The sequence below is a fragment of the Halichoeres trimaculatus genome, unplaced genomic scaffold (assembly GCF_033239565.1).
Source record: "Halichoeres trimaculatus isolate MK-OKI-2021-1 unplaced genomic scaffold, fHalTri1.1 fHalTri1_scaffold_16, whole genome shotgun sequence".
Taxonomy (NCBI): Eukaryota; Metazoa; Chordata; class Actinopteri; order Labriformes; family Labridae; genus Halichoeres; species Halichoeres trimaculatus.
Window position 1 is genome coordinate 13,540,664 of NW_027437194.1, and position 12,792 is coordinate 13,553,455.

At 39.2% G+C, this 12,792-nt stretch overlaps 1 protein-coding gene across 1 annotated transcript in view; it reads right to left on the reverse strand.

Moving 5' to 3' along the window:
- Window positions 1-676: 676 nt before the first annotated feature.
- The window catches only part of onecut2 (one cut homeobox 2), a 49,760-nt gene continuing 37,644 nt past the window's right edge, over window positions 677-12,792 (reverse strand). Inside the window, exon 2 of the mRNA XM_074689820.1 lies at window positions 677-966. Within this exon, the coding sequence (XP_074545921.1) occupies window positions 677-966 (290 nt within the window). The remainder of the gene's footprint in view (window positions 967-12,792) is intronic.

A 12,792-nucleotide genomic window follows, 5' to 3' on the forward strand; every position in this document is an offset into this window, starting at 1 on the left:
AAAGTACTTGGAAACCAAGTCTTGGATTTTTGTTTTCCCCGAAAAGTTTTGCAAACCTTACAATTGAAATCAGAGACTGCGCAGCCAGATTCATGCCCATCAACGGCTTGAATTTGGCTCAGCACTTTCCAAAATCTGACCTCTGGATGCACCAAATAGTTGTGCCATTGCCATCTTTGGAGATTGATGGTTAAAATACTACCAAAGGAGTTTTTTCTTTTCATCCCAAAGCTTTAAACATGTCCTGAAAGCTTTCAGTAGATTCTTGTTTGTTTGTTTGGTTGGTTGGTTCCTAGCTTATATTGCATAATAGAAAACACACTTTGTCTTCTAGTCTTTGGTATTTGGGCTAGTGTGTCTGCAGTGAGAGTTTTTGTTTACTCCAGTGGTTTCTATGTTTGATGACTTTACCCTTTGGCTTCTTTATGGATGTATGATGAATTTGCAAAAGGCGGTTAGGCTACAAACAAGTCGTTCCAGTGAGCAGCCCCTCTCTCAGTTTGTCACCCTCAATAAAAACAAACAGACAAAGAAAAAAATGTAAAAAGTTTGGTTTTCCTCGTCACTTTGACCGGACAAAACCTCGACCCACTCCCTCAACCCCTCCACCCCTCCCTGGATCCCCGCCCAAGCCCCCTCCCCTCCCTGTCACTCCCCCTTCCTCCCTCATCTTTTATCACGCTTTGGTACAAGTGCTGGACGCCGAAGATTGGCCACCGGGGCTGACTCCATCATCTGTCCATTTGTCGAGGCTCCGGCGGCGGGCGTTCATGAAGAAGTTGCTGACGGTGGTGAGTTCAAGGCCAAGCTGCTGCGAGATGGTGAGCTGCATCTCCTTGGACGGTCGCTTGTTCTCCTTGAAGATGGCCAGCAGGGTGCGCCGCTGCAGGTCGGTGAAAACCAGCCGCGACTTCTTTGGCGTGTTGTTGCGGTCCTTCCCCCCGTCCTGCTCCTTCCGTTTGCATGCTGAGAGAAAGTGGTGGAAGACAGAAGCAGAAGACAGATGTGTTAGTGTTAGTGAATAGAACAAACAGAATGCTTTGTTGACCTGTGGACATCCAACATTTGTTTACATGCTCTCCCTGCACTCTCTCTGTACTGTGTGCCTGTGTGAGTTTTTCCAGCTTAGTCCATGATAACAAGACAAGTGACATAATCGTATCAAAAGTACAAAACCTCAGATTAAGAGTCAGAGTAAGAAGCCAACTCCAAAACGTAGATTAATTCACATTTTAACAACAAAAGTAGTAATAGCACACCTAGCATTGGATATGTGTGCTTTGAAGTCAGTCAATATGAAGTAGGAGATGGTCTGGGTGCGTTTGTTTTAATTACCTCTCTGAATTAAGTATGCAGTGTCCCGCTGCTCAGTGTAAAACAGGTTAATGACGCAGTATGGGCACAAACTATTACATAAGGAGATAGAACACTGCCCCCCCACACACACACACACACACACACACACTCCTCTTTCTCCTCACAGCTTGTTGTTTCTCCCCTGCTCCCTCTCTTTGTTTCATGATAGATGATCAAGTCTCTTCAGAGCCGTTGAAGCTGTGCGTCCTGTCGTTCTTGGACTGAATGACTCAAACACAAACGTCCCTGTTGTGTCTTACAGCAAAAAATTAAAAAGAGGGGGTGGAGGATTCTTTTCCTTTTGTTCTCTCTGTAATTAAATGAAATGTTACAAAGAACTCATGTTAATCCCCTGAGCTGTGAGGAGTCAGACTGTGTGGTTGTAATGCAGTCAGTCACTGACAGGTGGCACTATTGATCTGTAAATATGTAAAGTATTTAGCCATGAACACACACTGCTGGGTTTTTTGAAAAAAATATCAGTGTCAGCCTGTGTGTAGGTAGATGTTTCTGTGTTACAAAGAGAATTTTCTGAGAGACTTTTAAAACTGCACCCATTTGACTTTTATCTGTGTTCCTGGAGCATTATTTTAAAGGAGGCACCAACATGTTTTTGTATATATGTAGATAGCACATTTTTGCTTCTCTCAATTCAAAGTCTAAACTTTATGTTCTTGGACATTGAACTTCTCTATTTACTGGATGATCTTTGGCAGACAAAAATAAACTGTCTAGGTCTGATAACATGCTAATAGGTTGAGTAAAATCTGTTTTTGAGCTTTAATTTTGATGGATTTTAAGGTGCCCTGACAGAGCTCAGTGAAGCAGGCATATGAAAGGAAAAAGCATTGATACACAGAGTCTGCCTAGCAGAAGCTGGACAGCAAAGATGAAAAGTTAGGGTTTGTTGAGTAGGATGAAGACCCATCAACCCTCTAATTATGAGGAGATTGGGGAGTTTGTTAGGAGGTTTGAACCAAAGCAGCAGAAATAAGTCAGTGGATCTAAGGCAGTCAGTCATCTAATTTTCATGTCTATGAATGATCATATCTGTAAAAAAGGAATGCACTAAAACAGGAAATGTGATTTAATTTTTGTAACATCTTGATGCTTCTTTTTTAAGAGAACAAATCGGTATGCTCCTTGGGTCATCAAATGTACTAGTTGCCTCCATCTTTAATTAATTCTGAAAAATATTGCACCACAAAAGTATGTGATTTGTGCCATCTTTCACTTCAGTGTTACTTTGACTGTAAAACCACAAGCATACAAATGTTATTTTCTTGTATTATTTTTCAAAAAATCTTTCTCAGCCATACAAGGGGGTATTTGGCTCAAATTGCCATCGAATGGAGGTAAAAGGCCAAGAAAGTTTGATATCTTTGCCTTAACACATCCTTGTGACTCTGAGGGAGTGGAAGAGTAGGCAATTTTGTATACATGAACACAGCATTGCAAGTTAATATATTAAGAAATAAAAAATGTTAAAAAAAGAAAATTATAGGTACGCATCCCCAAGGCTTCACGCTCTACCTTTCTTTGCTCCCAGATTGCAATGACTCTCTATACATTTTTTTTTATTGTACAAGCACTGTCTTGGCAAGCCCCAGCCCAGAACAAACGTCTCGAACTGGCACTGCCTCTCCTGTCGTTTTACCAACATCTCTATTCCTTTTGCTTTCTCTTCCCTCTGCTCGTCCCCTGGTTGCACTTGAGGAGTAGGGGGAGCTGGAGCATACACTGTTCTTCATGTGTTTGCCCTTACTTTCTTTTATTTTTTTTTATTTCATCTTACTGTTCTCTTCACGTCCTCTTAGCTCTTAGCATCAAGTTTAACCTGTTATGAGTAAGCCCTTTATTGCTTTTTTTGCTTTTGCTCCCTCCATTCTAACACCTCTCTACATACTTTTGTCTATTAAATTTTGGTTTGTTGATTGGTAGCTGAGAGCCAGCATTAACTGTTTAGCCTTTCCAAGGTGTCACCAGCCTCAAGACAACATGGTGGTAGTTAAAAAAATTAAACTGTGAAAGCATTAAAGAAACGACAAAGCTGGGGAGTCCACAAGAAGGAAAAATGGTTTCAGGTTTTCTTCAAGCATGCTAACAAAAGTTCAGATCTGGCTTGTCACCTAGTTGGCACTGCATCCAACCACTGAGAGGCTCACAGACATTTTCAGTCTTTGACTAGCAGACAAAGGTGACAATGAGGATTGTCACAGGGGAAATGAAGAGCCATATTACTTTTTCCTGTTCACATGAGAAGAAATTCAAGAACCCAACATGGGTTTCAAAAATGGTCTGAATACTGTGGCTCTGTTAGAGTTATATTTCTGATTTTGCAAAAGGGGGGGAAGACGGACTGTTCTGATATGGAAAGGTCAAAAGTGTCAAAAAGGTCAACAAATCAGTGATTGAAATGTTATTTTCAACCACGTTACACAAAAATCAAATGTTCACCTTCCCTCCTGCTCACTGGAGCTCCATGAAAAGCAGCTCGGGAGCAGTTCAGCCCAGACAAAGGTTTGAAAAATAGAAAAAAGTGCAGACATTCATGTGCAAAAAAAGGAGAACAATCAAAAGGAACTACCTGCACCCTCCCACCCACACACACACACACACACACACACACACACACACACACACACACACACACACACACACACATACACACACACACACACACATACACACACACACACACACATAGTCTGCTGTCAGTGAAGAAAAGAGCACGCTTGAGTGATTCAATCAGGCGTTTTTCCTCTGGTCCAGGTTACAGTGAGGATCAAACGTGCAATTATATTATTCAAAAGGGGTTTACCGGTTTGAGGAGGGGTGAGAGCGAGCTGTGTGTGTGTGTGTGTGTGTGTGTGTGTGTGTGTGTGTGTGTGTGTGTGTGTGTGTGCGTGTGCGTGTGCGTGTGTGTGTGTGTGTGTGTGTGTGTGTGTGTGTGTGAGGGGGGTTGGCTTTTCTTTAAAGGTATGAGGTGAATCAATGGGATCAATAAAGCAGGGTTCCTCTGTCTTTCATCAGCTCTCTGGCTCTCTCACAGACATCAGGGTGTTGCTGAACGCGTCTCTAACTGCAAACAAGATCAGCAGAATACACAGAGAACATCCTCTGTTTTTTTTTTCTGCATGTGAGTCAGCTTTGTCACAGCCAGTCCTGGCTCTATCTATTTAGATTCACCACAGCAACAGAGAGCATCGTGTTTTCACAAAAAGAACAGCGATCATTATATCATCACCTTTGAGACTCTGAGGCAAAACCATAAGTAAGCATCACTATTTAACCTTCACTGAGGGTTTTTTTTACACATAAGTAGTCACTACCATCACAGCATAAGCACTGTATGACTGTACATCTGTATGAGAATGTAAAATCAGCCTGCAAAAACAGGCTTCTTGGTGTCAGAAGCAGTCTGGTTTTGTTTATGGTCTGTGTAGTATTGTCCAGTCTCGCCTCACACAGCTATAGATTTATGAGGAAAATAATTCTGTGTGAGGAAAAGAAGAGGTGGGACGCCATTAACAGTTGTGTATCTTTGAATAAAGCAGCTATCATCTCAAATTGCACAATGATTCAGCGTAATGCAAGTCGAAAGAAATTTGCATGTTGTTAGGATAAAAATCTGAAGATCTGAAGATGTTGCCTCTTTCAGTCCATTGGCCATGATTTTGTAAGATTAAAGGCACAGATCAGGAATAGAGAGATATCAGTTGTGCAGTGAGAGCTAGAAAAAATGTCTGATCAAATTCACAGATACTAAGATAGATTTTAAGATGAAACAGTGCTGAAGTAGGCCTGGCTTAACCATAGTAAGGAGGAAACAGAGTTTGTATTTCTTAAAACCAGTAAAATTATCATGGGTTGTGCTTTGTTCATGTTGCAAACAGGGTTCAAATGACACCCTGAGCTTCTGTTTCTCTAAATAAAAACAACAGAGTGGCAGAACTCATAAAAAAATATGCAATTTAGAAAGCATCCAGGAAGTAAACAGCTCACTATGTGGTCCAACACACAAACACACACACTCTTCAATCTAAACATTTAGCTAACAACAGATTTACACTAATTACACTAATTAAACACATTACAAATTAAAACAAAGAGAAGAATTTGAACCTTTTGGATTCAACTCAAGTCTTAACATCCAATTAAAGTATGAAGCCTGTTTGGAGGTGCTCAAATCTGCAGATCAAAGACAATCTGCAGAAACTCTGGAAACCACTCTACAGTGAGCTCATACTCGGCCTAAAAAGCTAGTCTTAGCACGAAAAACAGCCTCAGTTCAAAAACTGGTTTTAATGTGAGTACCTTATTCGTCTGTCAACAAGTTTCAACCAAGCAAGAGCTTGGCTGACTTGACTGACAGGCGGACACACTGTGTCTTGTCTACAAATAATTACTAAAAAGAACAAATAACACATGTGTACAGACAGAAGTAACAAACCACAGCCTGCTGTTGACGCCAACAGCTGACCCATAGGTCAAGTCTCCAATATGGCTGCTAAGAGTCATTACTCCACCTTAGAGCCCTTTCCTCTATTCACCTGAATAGGGCTGAGTTGAGTGCCGGCTCCTTGGAGCTGGTAACACTTACAGAAAACACATCGATGTATTAAACAGAGGTTTTAAGAGTCAAGGGCAACTTTACGTCGATAGAAACATCAAGGTGATGTTTTATTGAATCAGCCATTTCAAGTGAACACAGAGAAACAGAGGACATACAGGATGGCGTGAGTGTGAGAGTGTGTGTGTGTGTGTGTGTGTGTGTTCTGGTATTCATCACATTATGGGGACAAAAGAGTGTTTACACAGTCACCTCATGGGGACGTGTTGCGTTATGGGGACAAAAAATCACGTCCCCATACGGGAAACCCTTTTAAAATGTATGCAGGAGCTATTCTGATGTTGCCTGTGTGGTTTTTTTACTTGGCCCAGAAAACATGTTTAGCAGTCAGTGTGTGAGTGTATGTGGTGTGCTCAGGAGCTCCCCCTTTTATTTCTGACTGGTAGTGCACCCGTCTCTTCACACACACATATTCCAAATATGGTTGGGTACCACCCACTTCCTGGTCCCCATTAGGAAGGATTTTGACGCCAAGATCATTTTAGGTGTTAAAGTCATTTTCAGTGTGAAAAGGCACCCGGTGGACGCAGAAACACAAGGTAAGCACGTTTGTATGAAATAAATATATTTTGATACATTTTCACTTAGAGCTGCATACAATTTTGTGTAAAGAAATTGAATATAATTTTTTTTTTAATCACTCAATTGTTTTAATCTCAGTGATTGCTCTCATCGGGTAGGTGTAGAAAATTAGATGTGGTAAAAAGGAGTTTGTAATGTTATTTTAGCTCTAGCAAGTTTGTGCTAAATCAAGAAATTATGTTTTCTTCTTTAAAATGATAGTAAGATCGTTTAATAGAGTAAGTAATGGACCAAAGGGCCAAATGAGCAAAATAACTACCAAAGGCGATCTAGGAGAAGGTCATGTGTGGTCACTTTACTGCTGATTGATTAAAGGTGTGAGTGAGCTATGATTTTAAATTCAGCAGAAAACCTCATTACACAAGAAATATTACGTGTCTGATAACTAATAATTTCCTTAATTTAAATTATTCTCAGTCTGGGTGACTAATCATAGTTCAAAGTATACCTGCTTTTAATTGTTCTTTTTGTTTGCTGTTGGTGTTTTTTTTTTTGTTTTTTTTTTTTCCAGTTGGACAACATATCCTTCAGCAATACTCATTACAATACCAATACCATCCTTCCACATAGAAAAGCTGACCCTGTACTGAATAAGGGTTATTGGTTTAAGACCAGGGCTAAAACTAGATTAAAAAATGAATGTCGAAATTGTAATTAGTTTGAATTGTGTTAAATTTTCATGTCAAACTAGCTTCTGTTCATAGAGTTAACACCTTCAATGACCTCAAACTGTATATGAATGAAATGAAAATTTAAAATTTATCTGCAGTTTGAAATGCCACCACGGATCAGCCCGCTCAAAGATGCCAGTTATCATGTCACCTCAGGATGTGACAAGATATACAAACTAGAGGTGAAATATATCAATGCAGTGAAAGGTAAGACAATGTGATTTACTCTTTGATAATGCCCACTATATACAATCATTATCTGATGAGCATCTAATGCAAAATGTAAGGATAAACTAAATAGGCGGTGGATTGCAGCTTTTCTCAAATCAGCTACAATCTGTTAAGGTTTAGACCACTATGAAGCATTGATAGGTGTTGCTGGTCTGTTGAAGATAATTTTGCTGTCTTTTCAGGGCGTGGTATATTTGCAAAGTCTCCAATTTCCAAAGGAGAATTTGTTGTTGAGTATAGAGGAGATAGGATAACTGATTCACAATATCAGAGCAGAAGAAAACTGTACGCACCATCATGTCTGGCCTTCATGTTTGCATTTCGATGGAGAGGAGAAACATGGTGGTAAGACTGTACAATGTTCTATGCTACACTATCAATGTAAGGTGTTGAGATGGTGGTGATTTATTGTGACATTGCTTTTCCCCCTTGTATAATGTTTCCATTTTCTTAAGTATTGATGCATCAAGAGAAGATGGAACATTTGGGCGGCTAGTCAATGATGAACACAGGTCTCCGAACTGTAAGATGAAAAAAATTGAGGTGAATGGAAACCCACACCTTTGTTTGTTTGCACTGAACGACATAAAAGAGGGAGAAGAAATAACCTATGACTATGGAGGCGATGACTGCCCCTGGAGAACACAAGTATGTCATATTTTATAAAGAATGAGTATCATATGTAGATTATTCAGTGTTTACTTTAAATTGAACATACCTAAATAAACTGTCCTGTTCTGAGAAATTGCTGTCATTATCAAATGTGTCTTCACAGATGTCCAGCATCACATCTAACACCACAGAGGTGGACAACTCCCACCATTTCCCCCAGTCAGAAACTACGATGGATGGTGCCACTGGTCTCAACAGCACACCTCAACAGGTACTTTCATCTGTGTCATTTTTCTTTTTATTATAAATATCTTTTAGGATTTCTGTTGTTTTTTATCAAAGAAGAGAAGAAAGTTCTGTTGAATATGATGATAATCGGGTGTGAATCTGAACTTTCAGCAGTTTAATGTAAGGCATCTAGAAGGTCAGTGACTAGGGGATATTTATAGTAGATCTTCACCGGCTCCAAGGTTTTCTGACTGTTTAATTATAAGTATAATCTGAACACTTATAATGTCCCCATAGCACACTTTCAATAAGTTTCTGAATAACACAGAGGCAATCAGACACATCTAGTCCCCACAAGGAACTTTACACATGGAGTGTGATAGGTCCACACAAATCCATGTTCATACAAGATGTGTGTTTTATGTTGATTTTTTGAGTATTTTTGTAGAGTTGAACATTTTGAAAATATTGTACTGTTCTTCAACATAAGTGTCATTATCAAATGTGTCTTTACAGGTGTCCAGCATCACATCTAACACAACAGAGGTGGACAACTCCCTCCCTTTTCCCCAATTGTACACTCAGATGGATGGTGCCACTGGTCTGAACAGTGCATCTCAACAGGTACTGTCATATTTGTCACTCTACTTGTTCTTATATGCATCTTTGATTAGTATTTGTGATGTGTTCATCATAGGGGAAGAGAAAGTAAAGTAATATATTATGGTTTATCTGGTGTGAATCTGTACATTCAACAGTTAATGTAGGGTATGTAGAAGGTCAGTGATTGGGGTTATTTATGGTAGGTCTTTACCTGCTCTGAGGTTTTCTGACCCTTTAATTATAAGTTGTATCAGAAAACGTAACGACGTCCCCATAGCACACTCTAAAAACGTTTACATTAAGGCACTTAGACACACCAATACCCTACATGGAACTTTACACATGTAGGGTGAAATGTCCCCACAAAGCCTGTTTGATCTTAAATGTGTGTCTTAAGTTGATCATTTAGTATTTTCATTAAGTTGAACATTTAGAAAATATTGTACTGTTCTTCAACATAGGTGTCATTATCAAATGTGTCTTTACAGATGTCCAGCATCACATCTAACACCACAGAGTTGGACAATCCCCACCATTTCCCCCAGTCATACACTCAAATGGATGGTGCCACTGGTCTGAACAGTGCACTTCAAGAGGTACTGTCTTATTTGTCACTCTACTTGTTGTTTTTATGTATCTTTGTTTAGTGTTTTGTTGTGTTTATCAAAGGAGAGAATAAATAAAGTTGACTACAATGAAAATCTGAAGTTAATCTGAACATTCAGCAGTTTAATGTAAGGCATCTAGAAGGTCAGTGGCTGGGGGATATTTATGGTAGATCTTCACCTGCTCTAAGGTTTTCTGACTCTTTAATTATGAGTATCTACTTAACAGTAATGATGTCCCCACAGCACACTTTCAATAATTTCTGAGTTAACACGAAGGAACTTAGACACATCTAGTCCCCACCAGAAACTGAAGCATGGAATGTGAAAGGTCCCCACATAGCCTGTTTAATCAAGGATGTGTGTCTCATGCTGATTTTTAGGGAAATTTTCACTTAGTTGAAAATTTTGAAAATATTGTCCTCTTCTTCAACATAGGTGTCATTATTAAATGTGTCTTCACAGATGTCCAGCATCACATCTAATACCATAGAGGTGGACAACTCCCACCATTTCCCCCAGTCAGACACTCAGATGGATGGTGCCACTGGTCTCAACAGCACACCTCAACAGGTACTTTAATCTGTGTCATTGTTCTTTTTATTATAAATATCTTTTTCTAGTTATTTTGTTGTGTTCATCAAAGAGAGAAGAATGTTCTGTTAAATATGATGGTTTTCTAGTGTGAATCTGTACATTCAGTGGTTTAGTGTAAGGTATGTAGAAGGTCAGTGGCTGGGGGATACTTATTGTAGATCTTTGCCTGCTCTAAGGTTTTCTGACTCTTAAATTATGAGTATCTTCTGAACACTTACGACGTCCCCACAGCACACTTTCAATAAGTTTTTGAGTAAACACGAAACACTTAGACACATCTAGTCCCCACAAGAAACTGAAGCATGGAATGTGAAAGGTCCCCACAAAGACTGTTTAATCAAGGATGTGTGTCTCATGCTGATTTTTGGGGAAATTTTCACTTAGTTGAACATTTTGAAAATATTGTCCTGTTCTTCAAAATAAGTCTCATTATTAAATGTGTCTTCACAGATGTCCAGCATCACATCTAACACCAAAGAGGTGGACCACTCCCACCATTTCCCCCAGTCAAACACTCAAATGGATGGTGCCAATGGTCTCAACAGCACACCTCAACAGGTACTTTGATCTGTGTCATTGTTCTTTTTATTATAAATATCTTTTAGGATTTCTGTTGTGTTTATCAAAGGAGTGAAGAATGTTCTGTTAAATATGATGGTTTTCTAGTGTGAATCTGTACATTCAGTGGTTTAGTGTAAGGTATGTAGAAGGTCAGTGGCTGGGGGATACTTATTGTAGATCTTTGCCTGCTCTAAGGTTTTCTGACTCTTAAATATTGAGTATCTTCTGAACACTTACGACGTCCCCACAGCACACTTTCAATAAGTTTTTGAGTAAACATGAAACACTTTGACACAGCTAGTCCCCACAAGGAACTTTACTCATGGAGTGTGAAAGGTCCCCACAAAGCCTGTTTAATCAAGGATGTGTGTCTCATGCAAATTATTCAGTATTATACTAAAATTGAACATTTTGAAAATATTGTCCTGTTCTTCAACATAAGTCTCATTATCAAATGTGTCTTCACAGATGTCCAGCATCACATCTAACACCATAGAGGTGGACAACCCCCACCATTTCCCCCAGTCAGACACTCAAATGGATGGTGCCAATGGTCTCAAAAGCACACCTCAACAGGTACTTTAATCTGTGTCATTGTTCTTTTTATTATAAATATCTTTTAGGATTTCTGTTGTGTTCATCAAAGAGAGAAGAATGTTCTGTTAAATATGATGGTTTTCTTGTGTGAATCTGTACATTCAGTGGTTTAGTGTAAGGTATGTAGAAGGTCAGTGGCTGGGGGATATTGATGGTAGATCTTCACCTGCTCTAAGGTTTTCTGACTCTTAAATATTGAGTATCTTCTTAACAGTAATTATGTCCCCACAGCACACTTTCAATAATTTCTGAGTTAACACGAAGGAACTTAGACACATCTAGTCCCCACAAGGAACTTTACTCATGGAGTGTGAAAGGTCCCCACATAGCCTGTTAATCAAGGATGTGTTCTTATGTTGATTTTTTGGAATTTTCACTTAGTTGAACATTTTGAAAATATTGTCCTGTTCTTCAACATAAGTCTCATTATCAAATGTGTCTTCACAGATGTCCAGCATCACATCTAACACCATAGAGGTGGATAACTCCTACCATTTCCCCCAGTCAGACACTCAAATGTATGGTGCCACTGGTCTCAAAAGCACACCTCAACAGGTACTTTAATCTGTGTCATTGTTCTTTTTATTATAAATATCTTTTAGGATTTCTGTTGTGTTTATCAAAGGAGAGAAGAATGTTCTGTTAAATATGATTGTTTTCTAGTGTGAATCTGTACATTCAGTGGTTTAGTGTAAGGTATGTAGAAGGTCAGTGGCTGGGGGATACTTATTGTAGATCTTTGCCTGCTCTAAGGTTTTCTGACTCTTAAATTATGAGTATCTTCTGAACACTTACGACGTCCCCACAGAACACTTTCAATAAGTTTTTGAGTAAACACGAAACACTTAGATACAGCTAGTCCCCACAAGGAACTTTACTCATGGAGTGTGAAAGGTCCCCACAAAGCCTGTTTAATCAAGGATGTGTGTCTCATGCAAATTATTCAGTATTATACTAAAATTTAACATTTTGAAAATATTGTCCTGTTCTTCAACATAAGTCTCATTATCAAATGTGTCTTCACAGATGTCCAGCATCACATCTAACACCATAGAGGTGGATAACTCCCAGCATTTCCCCCAGTCAGACACTCAAATGGATGGTGCCAATGGTCTCAACAGCACACCTCAACAGGTACTTTAATCTGTGTCATTGTTCTTTTTAATATAAATATCTTTAAGGATTTCTGTTGTGTTTATCAAAGGAGTGAAGAATGTTCTGTTAAAAATGATGGTTTTCTAATGGAATCTGTACATTCAGTGGTTTAGTGTAAGGTATGTAGAAGGTCAGTGGCTGGGGGATATTGATGGTAGATCTTCACCTGCTCTAAGGTTTTCTGACTCTTAAATATTGAGTATCTTCTGAACACTTACGACGTCCCCACAGCACACTTTCAATAAGTTTTTGAGTAAACACGAAACACTTAGATACAGCTAATCCCCACAAGGAACTTTACTCATGGAGTGTGAAAGGTTCCCACATAGCCTGTTTAATCAAGGATGTGTTCTTATGTTGA